Source organism: Mustela nivalis (assembly GCF_964662115.1).
Source record: "Mustela nivalis genome assembly, chromosome: 10".
Taxonomy (NCBI): Eukaryota; Metazoa; Chordata; class Mammalia; order Carnivora; family Mustelidae; genus Mustela; species Mustela nivalis.
In genome coordinates, this window is record NC_139029.1 from 60,119,967 (window position 1) to 60,147,266 (window position 27,300).

General features: G+C 38.1%; 1 protein-coding gene across 3 annotated transcripts in view; it reads right to left on the reverse strand.

Moving 5' to 3' along the window:
• The window catches only part of ERICH3 (glutamate rich 3), a 93,890-nt gene that overhangs the window by 59,712 nt on the left and 6,878 nt on the right, over positions 1-27,300 (reverse strand). The window contains exons 2-5 of one of the 3 annotated variants that reach the window (XM_082688131.1): positions 12,145-12,238; positions 9,569-9,694; positions 5,903-5,974; positions 3,817-3,945 (exon numbers count right to left, since the gene is read on the reverse strand). In XM_082688131.1, coding sequence (XP_082544257.1) covers positions 3,817-3,945; positions 5,903-5,974; positions 9,569-9,694; positions 12,145-12,238 — 421 coding nt within the window. Of the gene's footprint in view, positions 1-3,816; positions 3,946-5,902; positions 5,975-7,214; positions 7,457-9,568; positions 9,695-12,144; positions 12,239-27,300 lie in introns of those variants that run through there. The other 2 variants (XM_082688132.1, XM_082688133.1) reach the window with 2 other exon arrangements.

Genomic DNA, 27,300 nt, shown 5'->3' on the forward strand with positions numbered 1-27,300 from the left:
CTCTCCTAGCTTATAAGGACTGCCTGCTGCTGCTGGGACCCAGTCCTTCCCTCTCCCTCTCTGGCCTAGGTGCTATGCTTCCCAGGGTGCTGACCCCAACATACTTAACATCCCCAGTGGGTTTTCCTTAACCCTGCTGACATCTTTGTAAGTAGTTCCTTTATTAAACTCTTCCTAATTACCCTATTTGTATGAGCCATCTGTTTCCTGCTGAGACCCTGACTGATGCATTTTCCAATCAAGAATGTACTGCAGAGAATACCAAAAGGACCAGTATGGAGCATTAGAAATGCTGTTTGTGGCACTGACAGAACACTGTAAGTTTAGTATAAAGATCAGCAATGTTTAGAAAAGAAAAAAACAAAAACCAAAAAACAAGTCTCTGGGCCCTGTTGCTCTATTATGATAAAAAAGTTGGAAACCTGTTAAGAATAATTCATGTTTATTTGGGTTAGAAGGATGGTGTATAAATGACTCATGAACAATGCTTAATGCACTGAGTCAAGAGCAGTAAACAACAAATATTCAACTCTGGAAATGCATTGTGTAATCCAAAAAAAAATGATGAGAGGGCAGCTCCTACCACCAAAAATTGATCCGAGCGCTGTCTTGACAAGCATGTCATATGTTGCCAAATGTCTGATTTTGTTAAGTCAACATTCATTGGATTCCAACTATATGCAGTATGAGAAAATTGAAAAGTAAATTTTAACATCTATTGGCAACACATGACAATTAGTGCCAAATAAACTACACAAATACTGCCAATGAGACAATAACAACAATAACAGAGTATCTAAAACCTAACAGAACTTAGAATTAAATGTTATTTGGAATAAACCAACGAGGCTAGGAAAAATTCAAGTTTTCACAAAAGCATCTTATCCAAATGTATAAGCAAGGGAAGAAAATGGCTGAGCAGAGAAGAAAAATGATAAATTTAAGTATCTAGGTAGGTAGAAAGCCAGTTGTGAGACAGACATGGGAAGGGTAGCAGAAATAATATTCCCCAATATCTGTTCTTCTTTCCTCACTAGTAACAGAATTTTTTTATCAGGGAACATGGCTATCATAAATAAAGACTACATTTCCTAGCATCTCTTGTAACTCTGTATAGATATATGCCTCAGTTTCGGTCAATAAGATGTGAGCAGAAGTGATATAGGAAACCTCCAGATCATGCCTTTACAAGAAGTGTGCCATCACTTTCCCTTTACCCACTTCCCTGTGGCTGAACTATCCACACAGCAATCTGCCATCTTGGCTTATGTAAATGAAGGCAACACACTAAGTTTGGCAGATTAATGACAAATTAGGAGTTTGAGCTTTTGATGACTTCATGGAGTAGAGATGAGCACACCAGCTGAGATTCACCTAAGCGTTTTGGGAAGGAGGGGAGGGCAACCTTATGTTTAAGTCATTGTTATTTTGGGTCTCTGCATGCAAACCTATTTCATGACCAATACAGAAAGCCAAGTGGATTGACTAAGCCAACATTTGATTTAAAGAAACAGGACAGAAGAATACATGAGCCAAAAGGCAAAATGTCTTAAAACCCACAAAGATAAATCCAACTAGAGGTTTCCGAACAAGAGAATCAGATCACCCAAAAGAATTCTTTTGAACTCTGTGAAACAAATAATGCCTAAGACTCTCTCTTGTCAAGTACTTCAACTGAACACAAGCATGCTGAAAATCTAATATAGGAATTTAAGAAAGCAGGTTACTATAAACTAGAACATGATCTATTGGCTTCTGTGCTCTAAATTTTATTTCCCACATTTGCATACAAATATCATTCAGTTAGATGAATATGGCAGTCAAATGTTTAACTGATTATATTTCTATCTAAAAACAAATTTGCATCATTCAACTAACAGCTGTGAGCTACAAACTGTTGTAGTTCACATCAGAAGCCACCTTAAATTTGCTATATTTTAAACTGTTTGCAATATATTTTCTTGGAATAAATATGGCACTGTAGCTTAACATTTTCAAAACTGTACCAGAATGTGAATTGAAATTGACTACCTGGTGATTACCCAGCTTAGCTGAGCATTTCTAATTCTTACTAGACGATCTCTGGGGGTGAATTTTCCAAGCTTGTGCAGAATGAGTTGAATGGCTTTCCACAGTTTTAATGGGCATGGTGCAGCTAAAAGCCTATCTGCTACTCTGAAGGTTTTTAGGTTCAATTAGTGACCAAGTGCAATAACTATTCACTGGATGTTTTCCTTCTTTTTTCAAGAAAGTTAAAAGAAAAATCAACTGCAATATCCCAAGAGGATTATTATCTCCATCTCCAAGGCACTTGCTCGTCAGGAGTCAAATTTAAAGGATATGTATCCAGGCTGAGAGAAAGAAAATGAAGATTTGAATTTCTGTAAAATGGGAACCACAGTTCCAAGATCACAATAGGTATCCTTTACGGTGCAGAAGCACCCTAGGGGGTGACCAAGTGAAGAATCGTGGTTTACCAGACAGAAAGGCTTCTGAAGTGCTGGTGTCAGTGTTTCCTGTAATTTTAAAATTACTTTCTCACTCCTGCCACATTAAGATCTCCTGGATGTATCATAAACTACTTATTGAGGGTGTTCAGCTGGAAAATTGAAAAGAAAGCCTTTCAAGGGTTTTTCCTCTCTGAAACAGGTGGGAAGATAGAAAACAGCACTTGATTGTTTCTTTTGTTTCAACCAGTTTAAGCTTTTGAGAGCCTAGTGAATTTGCCATCCAAAAAAAATATCATTATTTGTGTACGTCTACATTTAAATGAAGCTTGGAAATATGGTAACAACAAAGGGAAAATGGTTGCTTTTCATAACTTGAGCTGTTCATCGGGAAATGTCAAAACATATTTACCTTTGAGAAATGTCAAAGCTTAACACTATACGAGATGAACCTACTTCAACAATCTGTGAAAGCTTTGCAATTTCTCAATATTGTGAAATCCAAAAAAAGTTCATGTTAACAAGGAAATATATTAGGCCACACAAAGCAAGAATAAAGATGTGATCAAGCAATTCATTTACAACTTAAACCATCAACCTCCAGCAAATATTTTGCAAATCTTTTCCTGTACCTATATATTGTTTCAAGCTACCTCATCTTCCTTCAAATTAATCCCATCTCTATATTATAAATGAATCAAACTGGGATGAAACATTGGTTTGGGCAATTTCTTTAAATAGAATCTCTGCACATTTAACTATGTTTACGTTAGAGTATTTGCCCATGCTTTTGATAAAAGAAACACAAATATAAGTATCTGGCCCGACAGGCTATATGGTATGATTGAGTTTGTGTGCATAAAATAAGTTTGACAGGTAAGGTGAGAGTGGAGGGAACAGCGAGGACAAAGTCCAGAGGTCAGAAAACACAGGACATATGTGGAATGACTAGTGGTTCAATCTTGCTGCATTGTAGAGTGCTAAAGGATAATCATGAGGGGAAATATTGGGTTGGCTAAATTGAGGTCGTATGGCTTGGGGTCTAAAATGTCAGGTGAAAAAGTCTAGGTTTTTCTAAAAAATGTCACAGAGCCAGTGAAGGCATGTGGGTATGTAAGTAACAAGTAATCTGCACTTTAAAGAAACTACTCTAACTCTAACAAGCAAAATGGATTTGACAAGGGTGATACTGATTAAAAGTGAGGCATTCAATAAAGACAGTTGAACAGATAGAAGACCACATTGGCATTCAGTAGGATTCACAGAATTATACAGAAAAGCACTCAGAGAGAATTCCTTCCGAGAGTAATTAGAAATTATATATTATTTAGTCAGAATGGTACATGATAGAGTATTTAATATGACTCACCAGTGTTCCTGGACTGGAATGTCCTTCATCAACCAGGACACTATGGCCACGGTTAGTTTTTGGGCCAGCTGGGGGGTGGGGAGACAGGACTGGCATGTTATTTTCTATAGACCATCTTGTGGATTCTCCCTAGAATAAGAAAGTGATTGAACAAATTGATGCATAATTAGCAATGAAGGTTATGTTATTGCCTTACGGTTAAGAGATACTGCATTACTTTAGTAATAATACTAAATAATAATACTAAATAATAAGTATTTAGTAATACTTCTTTAGAAGTCCTTTCTCATTACTTTTAAAAGTGTTCCTCCTGAGGTCTATCATGACAGAAAAAGTTTCCATAGCTGTAGTGGTGCATTGGGTATGATAATGAGAGGCAGGCATTTCAGTCTGCTATATTGGAAGAAACAGCTGTTTCTATATTATATATAATATTATATATTATATATTATAATATATATATATTATAATAAATAATATGAATATGAATATATAACAGCTATGGATACAGTGGATTTTAGCAACAATATTTATGAATCCGCTCTAAGCAGATCACTACAAGAAGCACGGTGTTCCTCACAGCTTTGGTCCGTAAAGACTACCAGAAACTATTACTTTTCTACCTTAAAAAAATAATGAAATCATGCCCCAAGCAAAAGGGTTGCATATTATATGAGGAACTTAAACCACAGGTCTTTCACCAAATGCAGCTACAAAGTGAAAATTGTTATGAATAAAAATCATATAGGGAGGAACTGGAGTGTCTCTCATGAATTTCTGCCAGTGTTTTAACATGTTCACGTGCTTAGTTAGCGCGTCCGCCAACCGGGGTGAAAGTGAATCCCACACAGCTTCCGGCAGCGTTTGTCACTATTTCCAGGGACCATTTTTCTTCATCAACATTCCAGCAGTAAGTTAGAGAATGTATAACTCAATCCTTGATGTAGGATAATATTGACAAAGTTGAATTAACCAGAAATCTCTACACACCAACTTTTCTGATCTTTTTTTTTTTAATTTTTATTTATTTATTTGACAGAGATCACAAGTAGGCAGAGAGGCAGGCAGAGAGAGAGGGGAAGCAGGCTCACTGTCGAGCAGAGAGCCCGATGCAGGACTCAATCCCAGAACCCTGAGATCATGACCTGAGCTGAGGGCAGAGGCTTAACCCACTGAGCCAGCCAGGTGTCCCCAACTTTTCTGATCTTGAAAAAATGACCTATCTGCTGTTATTTAACAATACTTTTGTAACAAGAGCCTCTTTTAATCATGACGGAATAGGCAGATTTGAGTCCATTAGGCAAGAGGGAAAAATTACCACCTTATATGTGGCAACGTATTCTCCAGAAGGTTTACAAATATTCCTTAGTTTGTGAAATGTATCTTGGGCCCCATATTTGTGACACGACACAGAAAATGAAGAATTACCTGACCATTCAAATGGCTCAGGAAATTGAATAAAACTGCCAACCTCAAATGAAATCTTTCAGACATGCTTAATTGAACCTCTCAACCCGATTCAAATGTATATGCTTCATAAGTTGACTGCAAAGAAGGGTTATCAAATAAAAAAATAAAAATAAAAACAAATAAGGAGATTTTAAATGCCTTGTACAGAACGTCTAAATCTTGGGCTTTTATTTGCCAAGGTATCTCTTTCCTACTGTATTCAAGGGTCACCTGTGCATGAAAATGTGCCACGGGATAATTCTGAGAATACCATTTTCCATCACATTGGCAACATCACCATCTATTTTCAGTTTTTTCAAACACAAAACAAAAATCCTTCGGTCTCTGTTACATATCAGTCAAGAAAAGACAAAAACAAAATTTCAAACTTGAAAAGGATGTTTCCGTGTTTGCTTTGAAAGCTTTGTACGTCACAAAGTTGCAGAAGAAGCCCCTATTTTGCCATGAGCTTTGTCCCTATTTTGGGGGCCAAGATAGAGTCTTGGTGAAACTATCACCTGACTTCAGCCAAGAGTACTCAAAAGTAAAGTGCCTCAAAAAGCATCAATAGTGGTGTCACTGACTTTTAAAATCATAAAATAATATTATGAAGTAAAAAAATTATGTAGCTCCTTACCTTAAATCTCTGAATTCGCTCCTTCCTAGCTAAGGTCTCCAGTTTTCTTTTTATTTCAAGCTGATGATAACGCTAAGCACAAGGGAAAGAAGAGAGGAGAGAATCATGTCAATTACAGCAAAGTTTTTTTTTTTTAGAGGAAAATAATCTCACCAGCTGACTGTATTCCCCACTTACCCCCTCCCCCACCTTGTCACTGAGATGGAGAAGAATCACCTGTGTAAGTATGCAAGTGGGAATATAAATTGGTACAACTCTTTGGAAAGCCGATTCCTAATATAATGCAGTGAAAAGTGTCCCTACCCTTTAACCGACACATTTCACTTCCAAACCTAGGAGGAAATCGAAATTAAAAGAAAACATATCTGTGTTATACACAAAGATGCTACCTGAAAGGAATTTCTCCTTCAAAGTAAAAATTCAGAAGCAGTATAAATCTTAAAGAAGATGGTTAACACTTGTGCACATCCATATACAGGATAGAATATAATTATTAAAATAAGATTCATAAAGATTTTGTAAAGAAACAATGGAAAATACATGTCATGAGGGGAAAATGTAAAATATGGAACTGCACAGAAATACAATTTAATTGATCAAGTTCAAACTGTGGGGCTGCCCCCGTACCAGGAAGGGGCATCATGTGGGCGTCATCTCTTCTTGAACAGTGCTAATTGCTAAGCGGTCTCATTGCATGAGTGCAGAAACGGAGGCAGAGGACCAGGAACTTGCTCCAGGTCACACATCTGGTCAGTGGTAAAACTGTCATCTGGGGCTCAGTCTGTTGGACGCTAACTTCCTGTTTCTTTGCTCTTATTTACTTACTTTTCATAAGACTCTGGCCCCACATTTTGAGCATGTTTTTATGAATGCATAAATGTGAACAGAGACTAAAAGGAAATGTATGTCAACAGCAGTTCTCTCTGAGAGGAAGGATTCTCTGAAGTTATTTTCCTTTGTGTCCATTCTTGAGTTTTCCTAATTTTCTGCAATATATTAATTATATAATTTAAAAATAAACCTCATGTAAAAGTAAGCTGCTTACAATACTATTTGAAATCATTCAGACACATTTGAGGGCATTTGAAGTGTTTTTTCTGTGTCCTTGATCCCCTCGTGCCGCCGTGGGACGCTGCGGGCTCGATCTTTCCCTAGCGAGTATCTTCAGCCCTCCTCTCCAGACACTTCCCTTCCCTCTCTCTCTCACCTTTCTTCTCTCACCCTCGGATCACCACACCTCATTACACTCGCTACCAGCCATTTTCCATTGTCCATTTATTTCCAAATCTGCAGCCCTCTCTCTCAACCTCACCCGTCCGCACCAAGGCCACCAACGTCTTTGTTTCTCGGTCACACCAAATTCCTTCTTTTCCCCCCAGCCCTTCTGGGTTTCACCCTTCGGCAGCTTGTGAGAGCCTGCCGGCTCTCTGTGGGGTCTGGTTTTCCACCCGGCGAGAGAGCTCCCTCCTAGCCCTGCCGCGTTCCCTGAGCTCCCAGCCTCCCCTCCACCCGCGCGGCGGTCCCTGAGCTCCATCGAGCGCGCGCGCCACCTGCCGCGCTAGCGCCCCCCAGCGGTGCTCTGGCTCCTTCTCCCCAGCCCTCCTCGTTCAGTCAGTGTCAATCTTTCTTCCGGTTCACGTCTCCTCTCATCTGGGAGAGCTGCCTCTCCCCAGCGTCTCCACGACTGCTGTTAGCCCTCACCCTTCGGCAACAGCTTCCTAATTGACCTCCCACCTCCAATCTTTTCCAGCTCATTAATCCATCTCTCGCATTTTTAGCAACATCATCTTTCTAACACGGCTCTGCTCATTTACTTCACGCCCCTGCTGAAAAAACATCTCCTCGCCTCATCACCTACACTCCAAACCTCGCTGGGGACTCAAGGCCCTCCAGAAACCGGGCCCGGCCTACTGAAGAGTGTCGCTTCCTGCGGCTCTTTCAACCAGCCCACTGGGTGGTCTGGTCTCAGGGAGCTTTCTTGCCCAGCCACGCTGTCCTCTCTTCTCTTACCTCAGGCCTGCGGTCCTCAGTCTCTCCAGTGCCTTTCTCAGGCTTTCCTGTGGTGCCTCATTTAGCCTTCCAGGTCCAGTTCAAATAGCAGGACCTCTGTTCAGCCTCCTCTGACTCTCACAGAGGCAAGTCATCATCCCCATCTTCCTTGAGCCCGGTTGGTTTTTCCTCTCTCCTAGCGTGTGATCGCTTTTCACAATAGTTTTTTATTTTGTTTTTTGTGGGTTTTTTTGGCTTTGGATTTTTTTTTTGTTTTTACATCTCACGGCTACATCACATAACTTCATACTGGCACATGGTCAGCCTACAGTTAATGACTGACGTTTCTTGTATGCGTGAATACATGAATATTAATATATAACAGCATTAGTAAACAGCATCGGCATAAATTAAATGTGAGATGTGACAATTTAGAGACACATATTCCATTTGTTAAGTATATTAATGTATTGTATATCACAATTATATATTACATTTTATAAAATTATATATTACATATTAACACTTATCTAAGATATCTATTCCAAACTTTAAGAATGTATGAAGATTCTGAAATAATAACATACTTAACAGTTATGATGTGTCAATTACATGAAAATTTGGAAAACTAAACTTCAAAGATCAAAGCTAATACCGAACTTGGTATCTATTGGTTAAATTTGAAACTAGGTATAGATTAATTTACTGTACTATTCTTTTAACACTAGTTGCAGAATTTCAACTAATACTCTTATAAGCAAGTGAATTTGGGGACCATAAACAATGATCCCACATAATTCATGCACATGATATAAAACAAAATGAATTCCTAAATTAACAGATCATATCTTATCTGAATGCAACACTTGCTCAGTATAATGGTAGCATAATAATAAATATTTTAAGTGGCACTACACTTAGTATTGGTTTACTGGTGATTCTACAGTTGTTCATAAATGTTTACTGCACTCACAGGTCAATGCTTTCACCAGCCAAGTTTTCTGATTTACTGCTGCATGGCCAAGCCAAGAAGTCACATGCTTTTTCATGGAGATTAAAATGGTGTTGATGCTTGAAACTATAAGTTCCATGGAGCAAGGCTAAAATAATTTATCAAGTTAGCTAGATATCCTACTAAAAATGCCATGTCAGACTTGAAAAAAAGTTGTTGATGCTTAGTTTATGAATCTACGCTGACCAACATGGCCTAAAGTAGGAGGGACAGCAGATGTTTCAATGCTTCTTCCCTGAAATTTAGCATACGGCTCAGTTTCAGAGCCTTAAAAGAATAACAAATCTGAAATAATTCATGGCAGTGGAATTACTGATATTTAAACAGATGTCACTTTTTTTTTTTTTTTAGCAAATGGAAATTGAGGTACAGATGGTGAGGGCCGGTATGTTTTTGAGTAGCCATTATGGATTAAAAATCTACACTTGTTAAATTAAATACCACAAAATATATACTGATGTCCATATTTTTCCCTAACTGAAACGGAGAAAAGCTTAGTCTCTTGGCACCTTGCTACCTACAGAGAAGAAGAGTATTTCTCAGGGAACCTTGTTCCATTCCTTTTCCATGAAATACAGGAGGAATTCCTCTGCTTCTGGGTACAGGAGTGTTATTAATTGTCATATTAGAAAGTATCTATTATAAAGAAAATGTGATTACTTTACCTCCATATCAAGAACCTTATGGAAAATAGCCTGAGCTAGGCACTCCCGGATATATTTTTGGTGATCCTTCTTCATGATATTTAGTTTGTATTCTTTTTCAGAAAGTATCCTTCCACTTCTTGTGATCTGACATGAATAAATAAAACAGACATGGAAATACAAAGCAGAAAATATACTGTTCGTTACCAAAAAGGGAGCGAGAGAGTGACAGAGTGAGTGGCAGTGTCTTCTAAGCATAAGAGAGTATACCACTATAGTTGATAAATGTTCACTTTTAATGAATATTTCATAAAGAAAAAAATCAGTCTCATATACCCATCATTGAGAAAACACACACAGGTGGTGCACTTGACGTTTAAAACAAGGTTTTCATTAGAGTTACAATGTCTTCTTGATGGAACCCAGGTGTTCCTTTCATTTCTTTCTTTCTTTTTTTTTTTTTTTAACACATTGGGAAGAGGAGGTGTGGTGGCACCTTGAAACAATGAATAGGAGCAGTGATCACAGGACTGATGATCTTACAGGAAATGACTCTGAAGGGCAAAACATGTAAGCTACAGAGGTGCTCATCAATTTGTTTTAAAAATAATTGGTTTCATTATTTTCACACAGCTTTCTCTCCTTCCACTGTCCAACCCAGAATGTAATTTAATTTGTCATGATTCAGATTTTTTTCAGATTATTCAGGGCTGCAGATGTAAAATATTCCAGACTGATTTCAACTGGCATCATTGAAAATGTCAGAAGTCATAGTTTCTGCTTTTTATTTACTTGTTTTTCTTTTCTCTTACTCCTTCCTAAGGGCCTATTTGGTATTATGTTTCTGTATCTTCTGTAAACAGAAGGTGCTATCCTTTCTGAATTGTTCATCTTCTCCCTTTCCATTTAATTATGCTCTGCTCCTTCAGGTCTAATCCAAGGCCACATACTTCTTAATTTTGGATAACTAGCTTTATAACACTGTTGGTTCAATGTATTGGAGCTCAGAGACCAAGGAGATTTGTGTTACAAGTGATTGGATACCGATGATCTTTTTTTATATAGCTCCCCCCCACCCCAGTGGAAGAAAGGGGTATGGTTCTAAAAAGTGTTTCCAATCACAAATAACTCAGTTAGTCTTTGAAATGTGTTGTCTGTCCATGGGATATCATGCTATTTGTTTCCAACAGAGAAAAAATGTTGAGAACATCTTGTACTGTGCCCCCTCCCCATTTAACAGGTGTCCTCGTCCTCTCCCCTCTGAGAGATCTGATTTCCCCAACTAGACTGGAAGCCGCTACAAGGGCAGAAGTTCTTAAACTTAAGCCTGCATCGGAATCAGAAAACAAGTTGAAAAACAGATTGGTGGGCCTCAGCCCACAGCTTCTGACTCAATAAGTCTGGGGTGGGGCTCTAAAATTTGCATTTTCTAACAGGTTCCCAAATGATGCTGGACACTGCTGAGTCAGGAATTGTATTTGAACCACAGTATTAGAGAAATCTTCCTTATGTGAGCTGTCATGCGCATAATCAATGTTCAAAAAATGCGCGTTAATGTGTTGATGAGTACATCCTTCCCATTTATACATAAACCTCGCAGATTGTTATCCAAAGAATTAATGTTAATAGTGACCACAATAGTTGCTTATGACACATCTCTTACTGCCACAGCAATCCTGAGGGCTGGGTAGCATTGTCTTCTTGTAACAACTGAGGAAGATGGAGTGAAGAAAGTGAGCTGCATGAATTGTTCCAGAGTCTCTGACTTGTAAATGGCAGAGCCAGGTTTCAGCCAGGTCTGTCGGATAACAAAGCCCGGAGAGACAAAAAGCAAGCTCTCTGGAGACCTACCCAGCCAGAGTGCCAAGCACATAACAACAATTAGAAACACAATGCGTATCCTTTCAACACCATGGCAACAAGGGTTAAGGAAATTCACTGTGTTTTAAAAAGGTAAACAGCTAAAATCCTTACTCACACTTTCTATATCCACACCCACTTCTTTCAATGGACAACTATTGTATTTTGTAAAGGTTTTCACATTAAGAACATTTAGAGAAATGGAAATCTTGTGGAAATGATAGTTTTGGAGCTAAGGAAGGACACGAAAGTTACCAATAAACCATCCAGGAAAGGAAACAGGTTTTTAAAATTCAAGGGGAAATTTTGAACTCTTCATGTCTTCCACACGATATTCTGTGATTATTAAAAATAACATTTTTTTTTTTCCTGAAGACAGTAAAGTATTCTCTATGCTTAATCCCTAACAGTTTCTGGCTCATACGATATGTTCAATAAATATGTGTTGAATAAATGAATGAATAAACAAACAAGTAAAATATGCTATTGGAAGCTCTTAGGGTTTTTCCTCAATAATTTATAAGTAGCCTTAGCGGTCATTGTGACCGCTCTTCCTATCTTTTGAAACACAGCTTCAAAAAGATAAATCAGAGTTCTGGAAAGAAGTAATTTTTCTAAAATGAAGGAGTGAGGGGAATGTTGTCCCTAATTAGCTCAAAGAAGAAACCAGAAAAGGGAGAGAGAACTACTGCATTTAATGAAACAAGAGGGCAGGTAGGAAGTAAGCCAAATCTTACCAGGCCTGATCTTAGGAGATGCCGCCTTATCCTTGTGTTGTTGAAATATCCAGTCAGGTGTTTATCAGTAAGACTATTATATGCTGCCAGCAATCTGGAAGAGAAAAATGAAACCATTAAGGTTTTTGAAGGTTTTGCCTGATAGCCTAGCGGTTCTTGACTTTCTCATCCCCAAACTGTGCATAATCATTCACTCCAGACAGCTAGTCATTCATGTATGTGTTCAATAAACAGGTAGTGAGGACTTACAGTTTTCCAGGTTTTATGATAAGAACTGAGAGACAGTCCTGACATTGTTTATTTTACAGACAAGTATGGAAATCAGACATGAACAATTATATTGGCTGTAAAAAATCCAACAATAGAAATATGCAAAACTCATGGGGACACAGAGAAGGAGATGACCAACTCCAGTTGTCAAGAAAGTCTCAGATTGCATGGAGCACTGGGTGTGGTGAAAAAATAATGAATACTGTTTTTCTGAAAATAAATAAATTGAAAAAATTAAAAAAAAAATTCTAAAAAAATAAAAGGCTTCTCAGAGGAAGCATGATGGGAAATCTGGAGTTCCTTCCAAGGACTCTTCAGCCCCTACCCTAAATTCCAGCAGCAAACTTAAAGGTACTTCCTCAACATATTCTTCCATATCTTCAGGACACAATGCTGACATTACTGCCAAGACTTCTCTCTCTCTCTGACCTGTTAGCTAGTGGATAGGATCAGAGATTCACAATCATGTCTTCTCCCAGCAAATATTCCCCAGTGCAAACTGGATGTTCTGTGTTACCTTCCACCTCCTCTCCCTAAAACCTTGAGGTACACTACATATCATATCAAGTTTGGAAGGGCAGGATCTTGTGTTATTCTTAGTATCCCTTTGGAAGTATTTATTGTGTACCCAAATAATGATGTGTTCAATAGGGGAAAACACAATTTTGTTTAGGTCTCGTTCCTACTGGTATAAACTTCTAAGTTTAAGTTCAGCAGCCTAGAAGTCTTAACTTCTATATTTATATCTATAGCTATGTCTCTATATCTCACACAATTTCAAGAATTCCACATCCAGAACTCCTCCCCTCCCCCACAAAATTCATAGATTACTTTTGATTTTTTAGGGTCTTTTATTTTAAGAGTTAAAGGAAAACAAATTTGTTCCTTGATTACATCTTATATCTTGGAAGGTGGTCACTCTGAGTCTACAATCAAAGTTTGAAGCTATTTTTTTTTTAAGATTTTACTTATTTATTTGATACAGAGAGAGAGATAGACAGCAAGAGAGGGAACACAAGCACAGGGAGTGAGAGAGGGAGAAGCAGGCTTCCCACTGAGCAGAGAGCCCGATGCGGGGCTCGATCCCAGGAGCCTGGGATCATGACCTGAGCAGAAGGCTGACACGTAACCTTCTGAGCCACCCAGGTGGCCCTGGAGCTATTTTTTCAAAGTTTTAGCTTACCCTCCACTGATTATCATTACCTTACAAAAGCATATGCACCTACATTTACATGTGTATATCCAGGTAGGCACGTGTGTTCATCCATATACATAAATGTGAGTGTAGGTACATACATGTATATATAGAGAGAGAGTTGAAGACAGAGAGAGACAGGTAGAGAGAAAGAGGCAAAGAGGGAGAATTCACAAGCCTAAACATATCCCTAAAATAAGGCTGTCTTTAAAAAAATGTATACCCTATTACCTGTAGCAGATTCACAGTCTGTACATGTGACGAGCACTTAATCCTTAACTTATTTGGAGGCCACAGCAGGGACGCATATGATACAGTCAAGTAAATGTCATTAGTGACAATTTTATTTAGCTGCCTTAATTACATAGAGATGGTATTGGTGACCTTTTCCTGCCTCTTTTCTCCTTAACGCCCATCTTAGGAAAGTTATATGCTGTCAAATGGTAAGGAAAGTTTAATTTTGTCCACAAAAGACACTGAAAGCAGTTACAAAGCCCAGAAGCCAAGATGCCACATGAGAAGCCATTATTTCACAGGGTTTATGTAAAAAGACAACCTGAGGGCTTCTGTAATGCACATACGAAACCAGCCCCAGATAATGCTTTGAAACCATCTTTTAAATGAACTGTCTTGGTGTCCTATAGTTCATCAAAGGTTTCCTGTCTCCAAAAGGTCAACACTGTATCCCTTACCCTTTCTGAATCTCAGAATATCTTTTCAGCAACTCTTATCAGAAAGGTGAGCAGGTGTCTCTCGGTCCTAACAATCATGATTCCACAGTTCACAGATTCTTAAGATAAATTATTAGACAGATATCATATATAGTCTTTTGTCTGTATTTCAGGCTCTAGTTTAAAAAAAAAAAAATCAATAGTTTTGGGATAGCTGTGAGTGCTAAAACCCTGATTAAATGAAATAGGGTCAAAAAGTTAGAATAACATGAACTTTAACTTCCCTACTGGCTGAAAAGAATCCCCTTTTTTCAATTCAGAATTTGTAACTTTTTCAATATTTAGGTCCTAAGAATAATGCTTAGCCAGCTTTGGCGACACCTCATCCTAATTCTGCCCCCTCAGGCTCATACTAAATGAGTATGTGTCCATGACATTCCTCCAGTCTTACCGAAAGGTCCAGTGGAATTGAAACCTTTGAACACATCAGCTTTCTCACCTTTAAAGATTGAAAGTCCCTGGTTGGGATGCTATTTGTAAAACAACTCTTTCCATGACTATCATATATCTGGCCTTGGCAGAAAATTTGAAAAATAACTAGCTGGGTTCATCCAGGGTCACTGATTTCTTTTTCAGCAGTGCCTAATTTTTTTTTTTTAACTGAAACTTAAGAGTGACAAACTGTTTGTTAACAAGAAATTGTACTAAAGTGAATTATATACAGAGTTAATAAAACAGTTGTTAAGGACTGAATGTTTGCTTCCCCCTAAAATTCGTATGTTAAAATCCTAAACCCCCGTGTGATGGTATTAGGAGGTGGTGGGCTTCCAAAGTAATAGGATTAGAGTGTGGAGCCCTCATGAATGAGATTGGTGCCCTTACAAAGACCCCAGAGAGCGCCCTTGACCCTTTCACCATATGAGGAGACAGCAAGAAAACAACCCAGTTTGAACCAGGATGCAGCTCTCACAAGACACTGAATCTGTGGGCACATAGATCTTGGACGTCCCGGCCTCTAGAACTGCAAGAAATAAATTTCTGTTGTTTAAGCCACCCAGTCTATGGTAGTCCGTCCCAGGAGACTGATGAGACTACATTAGCAGTCAAAGCAAACATTTCTATTGTATCCATGCAAATGTCACCCTTGTTCAGACCATGAAGCCTCCACAGGGAGATGCTAGGAATCCTGTGTGTCAGCCACAACCGTGGTCTGTCGGCTCTGCTTCTCTTCCCGTGTGCTTGGTATGGGTTTGTGGCCTCCCTTTGCACTTGCTCAATTACAAGAGCTTTACTGACCCGGCCACAAATTTCGATTAGTAGAGCTTTTCTGATGTTTCTGCCTTTGTCCTCTCTAGTCACTGCCACTGTTCCCCCAACACACACACCCTTTTCTTTTCTCTCTTGCCCTCAGCAGAGCCCTGGGCCAGATGAGGTCACCTCACCCGAGGTGATTGTGTTGCACCTGCAGCACTCCACTCCCTTTGTAAGTCACTCTCTGCATCTCTGGTCAAAGCTGGACTTCTGGTCGTGCTACCCTGTCCCATGATCCTCACTGCTGTGGTCCACAAGATCAACAACTGCGCTGATCACAGCAATTACCAGGCCACTGTGACTATATCATTCAAAGGCCATGCTGTTCACACTAAGTCCCACAGCTAAATGCCAAGACAGGCCTCACTCATTGGCTTCTTTATCTGATGGACAAGCCTATTTACCCATTCTCTGGTCACCGGGTGAAGAACAACCCACTATCTGGCTCAATGCACCAGGGAAGATGGTCCCCCAGGAAACAGAGCGACCCTGTCTCTATGACGGGTCCTGTTTCCTCCATTCTGATAAACACCCCACATTCCTGCGGTGGAGGGATTAGAGGAGCAGGCTGCTGAGTCACTGGGAGTGCTGCCTTCCCAGCTGCAGTCCTTCAACACTTAACCCTGGAACCCCTGCCTCCCACTGTGTAGAATATAGAAGTGGAGCTCTGAAGTAATAAAGTCGGTGGTTCCTATCAATCCCTCCATCTGCCCCCAAAGAGAAAAAAAAAAAAACCCATCTGAAAAGACAAGCACTATAATATTATTAATTACAAGCATTTATTGAGCACTGACTATTTTCAGGGCATTCCATAAGATACCAGTGATTCAGAGATGGCACAGACACTGCACCCAGAGTTCCTAGTCTAGTATACAAGGGGGAAGTATACATATACATACAGTGTGTGTGTGTGTGTGTGTGTGTGTGTGTGTGCACGCACGTGGGCATACTTTATTTCCTCCTGTGTCATAGATCGTTTCATTCACAAATAGATAATGCATATTTAAGTGTCTCCATGTCAGTTTCTGTGCCCTAAGTTGGGCAAGAAGTATAAACTCCCATCCCATTAGCAGATTACAAAGCCCCTCCACATACACAGAGTCATGTGATTTCTTTTAGGCCCATGGAATGAAAGCTAGTACAGCACTCCTATCTTCCTGAAATGGAAAATCTCTAAAACAAGATTATCATTTAACCTGAGCCAGTCATAGAAAAGCCTGACGAAGGTAACACTTCTTCATATACCACAGTGATAGAAGAATTTCTTCTGGCCTCAGCGATCTGGAACCTAAGCCCTCTCCCAGCACTGCCTCTCCCCATACTGTCTACCTTTGAGGGGAGAGACAGATGTAGTGGTCAAGACTCCAGCTCCAGTTCAATCCTGGCCTCATCATTACTGGTTCCGTAACTGGGAGCAAGTGACTTACTATACCTTGGTTGTTTTACCTTCCACAAGACACTAGAACATGAACAAAATGAGGCCAAGTTCTTCGCCACTTTATAACTAGGATCGCTTTTCCTCCAGTTTCCAATAACATGTTTCTTATTTTTAACTCGGACCTCATTGGAATGACCTTTACCATCCATATTTCTGCTAACATTCTGTACACGATTATCTATGTGTTCTCTAAGATGAAGGAAGCTTTTTCTCCAGCTCCCTTTTATTTTTTGAGTTCTCACCAGAATTACAGGAAAATTCCTTCATAAGAAAATACTTGCAAACCATATGTCTGATACGGAGTTAATATCCAAAATATATAAGGACCTCATACAACTCAAAAGTAAGCATAATAACTATAACAACAATCCAGTTAAAAATGAGGAGAAGACCTGAAAAGACATTTTTTCCAAAAAATAAAAAAAAGAAGAAAAATAAAAATAGCCAACAAGTATGTGAAGTGATATTCAGTTTATCATCAAGGAAATGGATATCAAAACCATAATGAGATAATCACTTCACATCTGTTAAGATGGCTATTCTCCAAAAGATAAGAGATTTTAAGTGTTGGTGAGAAGGGAGAGATGAGGGAACCTTTGTACATTATTGGTGGGAGTGTAAATTGGTACACTATGGAAAATCGTATAGACATTTCTCAAAAAATTAAAAATAGAATTCCCATAAGATCCAGCAATCCCATTTCTGGAAATACTTCCAAAAGAAATGAAATCATGATCTTGAAAAGATATCTGCACCCCCAAGTTCACTATAGCATTATTCATAATAGCCAACCCATGGAAACAATCTAAGTGTCCATCAATGTATAAAAGATACGGAAAATATGGTGAATACACACACACACACACACACACACACACAGAGGATTATTATTCCACATTAAAGAAAGGAAATCCTAACATTTGCAATAACATGAATATATTTTAGGGCATTATTCTAAGTCAGGTAATTCTGAGAAAGAAAAATACTGTGCCATCTCACTTGTATGTGGATATTTTTAAAATGAACTAATAGAAATACTGAATGATGGTTGCCAGGGATTGCATGTAGGAGGAATGAAGAGATATTGGTAAGAGGGTACAAATTTCCAGTCACAAGATGCATAAGTTCTGGGGATCTAATGTACATCATGGTGAATACAGTTAACAATGTTGTATCATATACCTGAAAGTTGCTTAGAAATTATATATTTTTTTAAAAAGTAATTATGCAAGATGATGAATGTGTTAAAGAAACTTATTGTGGGTAAACATTTTGTAATATCAACATCTATCAAATCATCACATTGTACACCTTAGACTTACACCATATTATATGTCAATTATAGCTCAATAAAGCTGGAAAAAACCTTTTGCACCTCAAAACTTTTCCAGTCACTACTCCATTATCAATTCCAAACCTGCTTCCACATTTTTGGGTATGTTTGTTATAGCAGCATTCCACTTCTTGGAACCATTTTCTGAGTCTGTTCAGACTCTGTCACAAAATGAACTGGGTGACTTAACCAACAGATATTTATTTGCCAGTTCTGAGGGCTGGAAGTCTGAGGTCAATGTGCCAGCACGGTCAGACTCCTGGTGAGGCCCTCTTCCTGGATGGTGAACAGCCATCTGGTCTTTGTATTCTCACGTGGCACGGAGCAGACCGAAAGGCAAGCTCTTTCTCGCCTCTTCTTACACGGGCACTAATCCCATCATGAGGGCTCCATCCTCATGACCTACCTCCCAAAAGCCCCAGCTCCAAATACCATTGCACTGGAGATTATGGTTTCAGCATATGAATCTGAGGAGGATACAAGCCTGTGGTCCAGAACAGAAAGCACAATTGTCTCTTTTGTCTTTTGTGGATTAGGAACACAAAGCTTAGTTTAAGTCACTTGCTAATTATATAACCTAAAACTTGCTCCTTATAATATTTGCCAAGTCACAGTGGAATACCACTCACCAGGGCTTGCTAAGGTGGGGACCAGGATGTTAAGTATGATGACAGAAAAATAAGAATCATGAAATCGTCACAGAAAAATGTAATTCCATAAATTCCCTGGTACAGAAATAGAAAAATTCTAAATGAAAATACTTACAAATGAAATTAATACATAACTTCATTTGTAATTTGCCATATCATTAGCATAAAAACAATATTCTGAAATCTTTAAATTATCTTATTCTCTAATATATATTTCTGCAACCTGCTTTATGATGCAAATTTCCTTAGCAAGCTTGTTAAGAGAGAATATAAAGAATAATTTTGACACAACCAGTTTTATTTAGATCAAATTGTGATTTTTGCCTATCTGAATTAATGAAGCTTGTACTAGTTTATTACTGCTACTGTACGAAAGTACCACAACTTAGTAGCTTAACACGAATTTATTGCCTTCTACTTCTGGAGGTCCAAAGTTCAAAATGGGTCTCACTAGACTAGAGTCAAGGGGTCATCAGGACTACATTCCTTCTGGAGCCTCTAAAGAAGGATATTTTCCACATTCTAGAGGCTCCCCCCATTTTATTTTAGGGTCAGCTGATTAGCAACCTTAATTCCATGTGCAAACTAAATTTTCCCTTGCCATGTAAATTTCACATGTTGTGAAGACTAAGACAGGGATGGACTTCTTTGAGGGGCATTCATTATTCTGCCTATCACAAGGCTTTTCCTATATGCCAGATGCCAGGCAGCAGAAACACTAGATGCTGAATGTTATGGCAATAATATATACACTGTCCGATGACCACGTCCAGGGATGCCAGTGATCCTCACTTTCAAAAGGGACACTTCCCAGATGGAGGAAGACAGTTCTTGGCACCATACCAGGATGTACAAAAGAAATTGGAGCCTAAATTTTGATGTGCCAAATATGAGCACTAAGACAAAAGAACAGGAGGGACACTAAAGAGCCAATATATTCAAACAATAGATTTTTCTCATAAGGATAACAATAGAAAGATAACTTCTTTAGGTAAATGTAATATGTGAAAAGACAGTTTAGCCCATAGGATGTAATTGCACTTGTGTCAAACATCAATTAATCGGCACTTAACAAATTTCATGAAATTCAAATAATGATTATATGAAACACTAAGAAAGAAGAAAATTTTGCCAATTACATTATAGTATGCCATTGATGTAAGCACAGATGATTTTAGTAATGTTAAAATGTGAAAGAATCTTCTTAATATTGATGTAATAGGTCACTGTGTATGCTTAATTACTGCACATATATAAATAAATCTGGGGAAGAGGAAAGAATATGGCAGGATCCCTACCATTAAAAGCCTCAAAATGAGGTTAGAGAGAAGGATTTTCCACATAAAACAATTAGAAAGCATGCAAAACTATATTTTAAAAGTAATAACTGTGGAGTATTGGGCTGACTCATACTGGCTCTAATGAGATAACCGTTAAGATTTTCAAAAGTTTTGCAAGCCATTGTTAGCATGAAATTGGCCATCGTGGGAGTATTTACACCACAGAAATTAACAAACACTATAAATCTAGGCTTTTTTCTTCCTGAAAAGCCAGTTTACCAGCACACCACTAATTTCAAAAATAAGTAGCAAGATATATCACAGGAGCTATTAAATAAAATGATTGATTACATGAGTCAACATACAGAAGTATGCCTTACACAGTTTTATCCAGAAATTCATCTTCTATATGCAATATTTGACCAAAGGGGCTCATATACTCCTTCAATCATTTCCTATCCCCAACAAAAAGAACATGAGGACTCTAGCAAACACATTGACATTTTCAGCAGCATTTCAATCAAGAAATTTTATGCAAGATATCTCTTTATATTGCCACAAACGGAAAGGTTCAACTCACCTACAAATCTGGAAAAACTGATTACATCATTTTATGCTCAACAAAATCAAATAAGACTTAGGTGAATGAGCACAGTTTTATTGCTAGAGACAAGAGCCTAATCGAGAGGTGCTTTGCATTTCAGAGGTCACTAAATCTGCAATTTGTGGAGTTTGATAATGTTCTAGGAGGGCCTACAACTAAACTCCACTGCCAAGGCAGGCTTCTAGCAATGACAACCAGATAAAATGTTTCTGCAACTCACTTATCAAGTCTTTGTACTGGGAAAGCAAGTTAAACAAATCATAGGATATTGTGGTTTGATTGCCATTTTGCTACAATTCACAAGCAATAGAGCTCTAACTCTTGACCCATTTGACTTTCTCACTGTCCACCAAAAAGATTTGTAAGAATCTACAGAATTGCAGCTCTATGAGGAAACGCATCACACTCAAGCCAACCAACTAAAACTAAGATTTTTGCATCTCAGAAAGATTCTTAACAAAGAAGTTAATAAAATCTAAACGGGAACAACTTCTCCAAACAAAATAACTGAAAGCAGCACAAATAACCAGACAAATAAAGAAAAAAATAAACTGTGTAGCCTCCCATCACTGAAAACTGCATCTCTGTCATTTAAGAGTGAGAAAATTTAACACCAGACACCTTACCTCTTAATAGGTGCAATGATTTTCCTGTAGCTATTAAAGGCAAATAAATCTATATCAAATACTTCAGCCCAAAATAAATTTTATGAGATTAAAAAAAAAAAAAAAAGGATGAGACCTAGGGCTAGAAAGCTTGCAGTCAAATTCTTAATTCTACCCCTTACAAGATGCATGACCCTGGTGAATTCAATTTTCCTTTTGCAATTATCACCATGAAGTCAAATGCTGTGACTGCTTCCTGAAGTGGATGATCTAAGTTTACTGGTCTGGAAATGTATTTACCTGGAGCCATGGGATTATAGAAATGACCACATGAGGTCTAGTCAACTCTACTATTTTACATTCAGGACACTGAGGTTATAAAAGGAGGCACAGCTCATCAGTAAACTCACGTCCAAAGACTCAAAAAGAAGATGCCAGGATGTCACAGGAATTCCCATAGAATTGTAGCTGTCCCTGTCCTTGGGTCCTTGTGTTGCTACCTTGCACCAGAATTTCTTTCATCATGTTTGATCACTCCCTTTAGACTCATGTAAGATCCCTCCATGTATCCATCTCTCTCACAAGTTGTACGGTGATGCCATATCTACAGTAAACACTTCAATACTTGCCGAATGAATGAGATTATAAATCAGTTCATGGAAACAAAATACATTGGTCCAATTCCTTGACATACAACCTTAAAAAAAAAAAATCAATGTGTAAGGATCGTAACCTCTCTTCTGCTTCAGGATAATAACTGAAAGTAGTTTATGCCAAGAGGTTCAAAAGCATGTTTTACATATTTTGGCTTTTTAAAAAAAATTCAGAATCCTCAGTGTGGATGATCATGCTGACAATGTTAGTTTTGTTGTTTTGTTTTTGTCAAATAAATGCTTTGCAATATGCTACAAAATTGCATTGAAAGGAAATTTCCTAGGGAGGCAGGAAAAAAAGAAAAACCTTTTGAGGAAACTTGAAGAAAGACCAATACAGAAGAGTAATTGACATAAGGGTCAATTATTTTCCCAACCTTTATAAGAAAACTCTTTGCCAACGAAAATTAGACCATGAGTCTCTGCTGCCTGCCACTTTATAGAGGGTGATTGAACTAATATTATATAAATGATATTATATTACATTCTTCATTCTTTTTATTTGTATCCAAACCTGCCAGATCTCAGCAATTATGCTAAATATTGATTTACAATTTCATTCAGCTTATTCCAATGAAGCAGACAGATGAGAACCATAATATTATTTTATTTATAGCCTTAATATGATGGTTTGAAGTGACTAGTAAAAACAAAACTAGTCTCCAACTGTGCTGACTACTGGCGAGATAGTTTTGCAGTGTTCACAGATGAGGCAATAAGAAACTAGTGCAGGGGAAGTCAGTAGGCCTGGGACTCCCCAAGGTGGACAGTTCCCAAAAAAGCTCTTCTCTGGAGGCTTAAGAATTTTAGTTCTTTGGAGAGAAAAAAATAAATTGTGGACACTTAAAGAAATATGCATTAATGGAAAAATAACATGCAAACCAAGGGAGATAAGGATGCTGTTTGGAGAAAAGGTGACAGGAGGGAAAGTTCTAGGAACCAATAATTTTCATCACTAGTATTTATAGATCACTAACATTTTTGTAGTGCACACAGTAAACACTCTACTAACATGAGCTATGTACTTTAATTCTCAAAACGACCCTGCAAAGTACTATTATCCACCCTCCTCACGGAAGAGTAAACTGAAATAATAGAGTGCTTAGATGAGCAGCTCATAACTAGTTAAAGGCAGATCCACCATTCAAATCAGCGACTGTTCTGCTTGAACCACTAAGCTGAACTGTGTTCTACAAGGTCCCGTCAACAGTCCTGAGGAGCTCAGCCTAAAGAAGAGAAAGCATATGGTGGACAGATAAGTGAATGGTTGACCTGTGAAAGATGCTAAGAAGGCAGGAGCATCCCAAATAATGAGGGAAAGTACAGGAGGACAGTTTGGCTTAATAAAAGGAACAGTTGTTTAAAAATCAAAGGAGTGGCCTGTAAGATGGTATGCCCAACAGGCCTGGGACTGGCCAGTTTTCTAGTAGCCAAGGAGGGTCTTAAGCAGGGAAACAGCATGACTAAATTATTCTACCACCAGTATCCTTGAGGAGGCAGAGTATGGAAGCTGAGAGTTTCACCTCTCGAGTCCAGTTTCCTCAGTTTGACTCTTAACTATCTAACCATATCAGCCTCTGAGTAGACTGGCAATGAGGGGCAAGGTACTTAACTTCCCCGTGCTTTCTATTTTCCTCTGAAAATGGAAATAATAAGAGTGCTGTTTTTGAAAATCATTGAGAGCATTAAATGAGTCAATACTAAAAACTAGCAAATTGCTTATCATATATTAAATGCTCAGTGGATTTTGGAAGTTACCATAGAGCTGATGTACTTTAAGAATTAGATGCTAAAGATTTAATGATATGTTAACTAACATTTCATAAAACATACATATATGAAACCTTCATACTGTGCATCTTAAACTTATATAATTTCAATTACATCTCCATAAAGCTGGAAAAATTAAACAAGAAAAAAACAAAAAAGACTTAAGCAACATATGTTTTGCATGAAGATCAAAAGAGACACACAATAGCTGTCACTCACTGAGTCTCTAATATGTGCCAATATTCCTGCAAGGAAGGTATTTATTAGCCCAATTTTTGAAAAAGGAAAGTGAGGCACAGGGAAATTAACTTTCCTAAGTCCCCATAAGGCACAACTGAGATTCAAACCTATGTCTATCTGACCCCAACAATATTCTTCTTCCTACTGTAGCATGTTCATCTCATATTTTTTTAATGAAACATTGATTTTCTCTGTGGAATATCATTCCTTTTCACTTAGAAGGACACACACACACACAAAAATAAGATGACTTTCAGACAGTTCCAATCTTTCTGAGACTTCAAGTCCTTGTTTGTGGCTCCCTTTGAAATGCTCTAACCTTCCACCCACACTCCCCCAACATTTTCTACCTTTCCTTGGACCTTGTCTCCCAACTTGCTTTTTGACCTCCTCTGCTGCCTGAAATAGGACTTGGGGATCTGGTTCCTTCCCCATGCTCTTGCATTCCGTCCTGAAACTTCAGACTTTCCCTTTTCTTCTTCTTTTGGCTAATCTCTTCACCAAGAACTGGAACTTCAATACCCCTCTACATGGAATGCAGCCTCAGGTCAGCCTCATTCACTCCCTAAGTCCATTTCCTATTCTGGAAGATTCCTGTCTGGACAAACTCTAAGTGTCAAGTTTGACTGAGAGGAAAACAAAATTCGTAGGAAAGAAAAATTTAACACTGATAACCTCATATAAATCCCTACAAATTATGGTGAATGAGCCATTTGCTGGTAGTTTGAGAGATTCCAACTACTGATTTCAAGAGGATTGCTTATGTCAGCAATTACTGAGCCAAGTGCAGGGTATAGTTCTGAAGTACATGGAAGACCAAAATATGTAGAGAGGTATGGTCTCTACCCTCAAGACCTTTGTAGTTATGAGGGAAACATAAAGATGACTGGAATGTTCCGAGGGAATTCCCTTCCTTACTTGTTGGTGTAACTTTAAAAATAGTACTGTCTTAGAAACAGCCTTTCAAACAATATAGCTTTGTCAGTATAGCTTTAAAAGTAAGATAGGCATAGGAAAATGGAGAAAAAATAAAATGACCAAAAAACCCTACTATGATTATCAATGGGAGGATGTCAAGCAGTTTTTCTTTTTTCTTTTCTTTTTTGCTCAAGGTAGAAATTTTTCAAAACACAGATAAGTATAAAAAAGAAAATAAAAACAACTTGTATCCCTAGTACCCGGAGACTCACTGAGATCTCCTCTAAGTTTATTATTCTAATTTACAGCAGATTATTTTTATTTGAATCTAAACAATAGAAACAAGATTATTGTAAACATCTTGAAGCAAGCTATGAAGAAAGACAACTTCTTAATATGAAAGCCACATAATATTCACAAATATAAAATATTACAATCCATGGCATATAGAGAATGTCAGATTAACTGCTACCATAAAACACTATGATTCAATTCAATTTAAAATCCTTAGTTTTTAATGCTGTTTCATAACTACTATGTGCAATTTATATTGTCTGTTTAGTTCCCTGCTGTTTTTTCCTTGTTTCAATATTTTGCCCTAAGAATTTTCATTAATTTATAAATGTTTATTACTATTATAAGAAAATAATAACAGTCACAGAAAAATGGGTCACCAGCTTAAAATGTACAATTTTCTAGCCCAACTAGTGTAAGACGCTGAGAGGTGGGGAGTAATTTGATTACGAATCAGACTAAGAAGAAAAGTTCAATACTTAACCAGTAGAGATCATTGACTTATTATCTTAATTACTTCTTCTCACTAGCGCTTTAATCATATTTTCTGTTTGCTTTGAGTTTTATCTCCCTTTTCAACTTTTGGCTTCCAATCTCCACTCTTCATGAGCCTCGTTTTGTTAAATCATTTCCAATGACTACATTTCTTATAAAGGCCATCTTTAGCTTTTGCAGGACCACATAATAAAGAGCATCAGCAGTGACAAACAGGTTGTATTAGTGCTGGAGGGATGCCATAATGAAGTATCACAGACTGGGGCTTAAACAACAGTTTATTGTCCACAGTTCTGGAGAGTAGATGTCCAAGATCAAGGTCTCAACAGGATTGGTGTCTTCTGAAAGCAATGAGGGAAAATCTATTCTACGCCTGTCCCTTGAGCTTGCAGATGGCCATTTTTCCTCTCTATCTTCACATCGTCTTCTTTCTGTGTGTATGTCTATGTCCTAACATCCCCTTCTTATAATGACACCAGTCATATTAGATGAATGACCCATTGACCTCATTTAACCATAATTACCAGTCATATTAGATGAATGACCCATTGACCTCATTTAACCATAATTACATCTTAAGGATCATATCTTAAAATACAGTCACATCTGAGGCACTGGGAGTTAGCACAGCAAATGTGAATTTGGGTGTGGTTACAATTCAGCCCAAAACACAAGCACAATGAAAAAGATGACCAACTGAACGATATAACCTGGATTTAGATAGAAATCTAATAGGAATGTATTTCTTGAGTACACAGAAACCCACACTTTGATTTCAAATTATCTGTGTTGGCAAACAGAAAAGGGTCATTGATGATCCATCCAAAAGGGGGACAGATACCTTTTCTATCCCACCACCTCCATGTAGGTAGTTTGGATAGATGTGGAGAGGATAATGAAGCTCTCCAAAGAGATCCCCCAGAGCCCTGGGCAGGAAAAGAAATTATACCTCTCAGTCATCTGCCCATAGACCAAAAAAAGAGTTAACCATAGGAAAGAAACCAGTAGACAAGAAGAGTAAGGGTCAGAAGAGACCCTCAAGAAATGAGAAGTCATTAAGGAAGTCTGACCCGTACATCTACACTTTAAAATGCTCTTCACTTTTAAAGCATGTGTCTTGTGGCTCACTATAAAAGCAATGCTTTGACAAAGACTCTCAAGAAAACTCTAATCCTAATATTGACAGAATCTCAGTAAGGCATGATTTTACAAGCTGCATCTACTGAACTTGTAACATCTTTTTCTCTTTTCTCTGGAAAAGACATTAATCCAGAAATGCAAGCTCTCAGGTGAATTACTTTAATCCAAATATATTTGCTAATATAACAACCTGCAGCAATGCTGTTTTCAGTGAAGGATGCGTTCCCTAATTGGAATTCCTGGAAGAAGACAGTTGTGTAGAGCTTCTAGCTAGTAAAAAAAAAAAAAA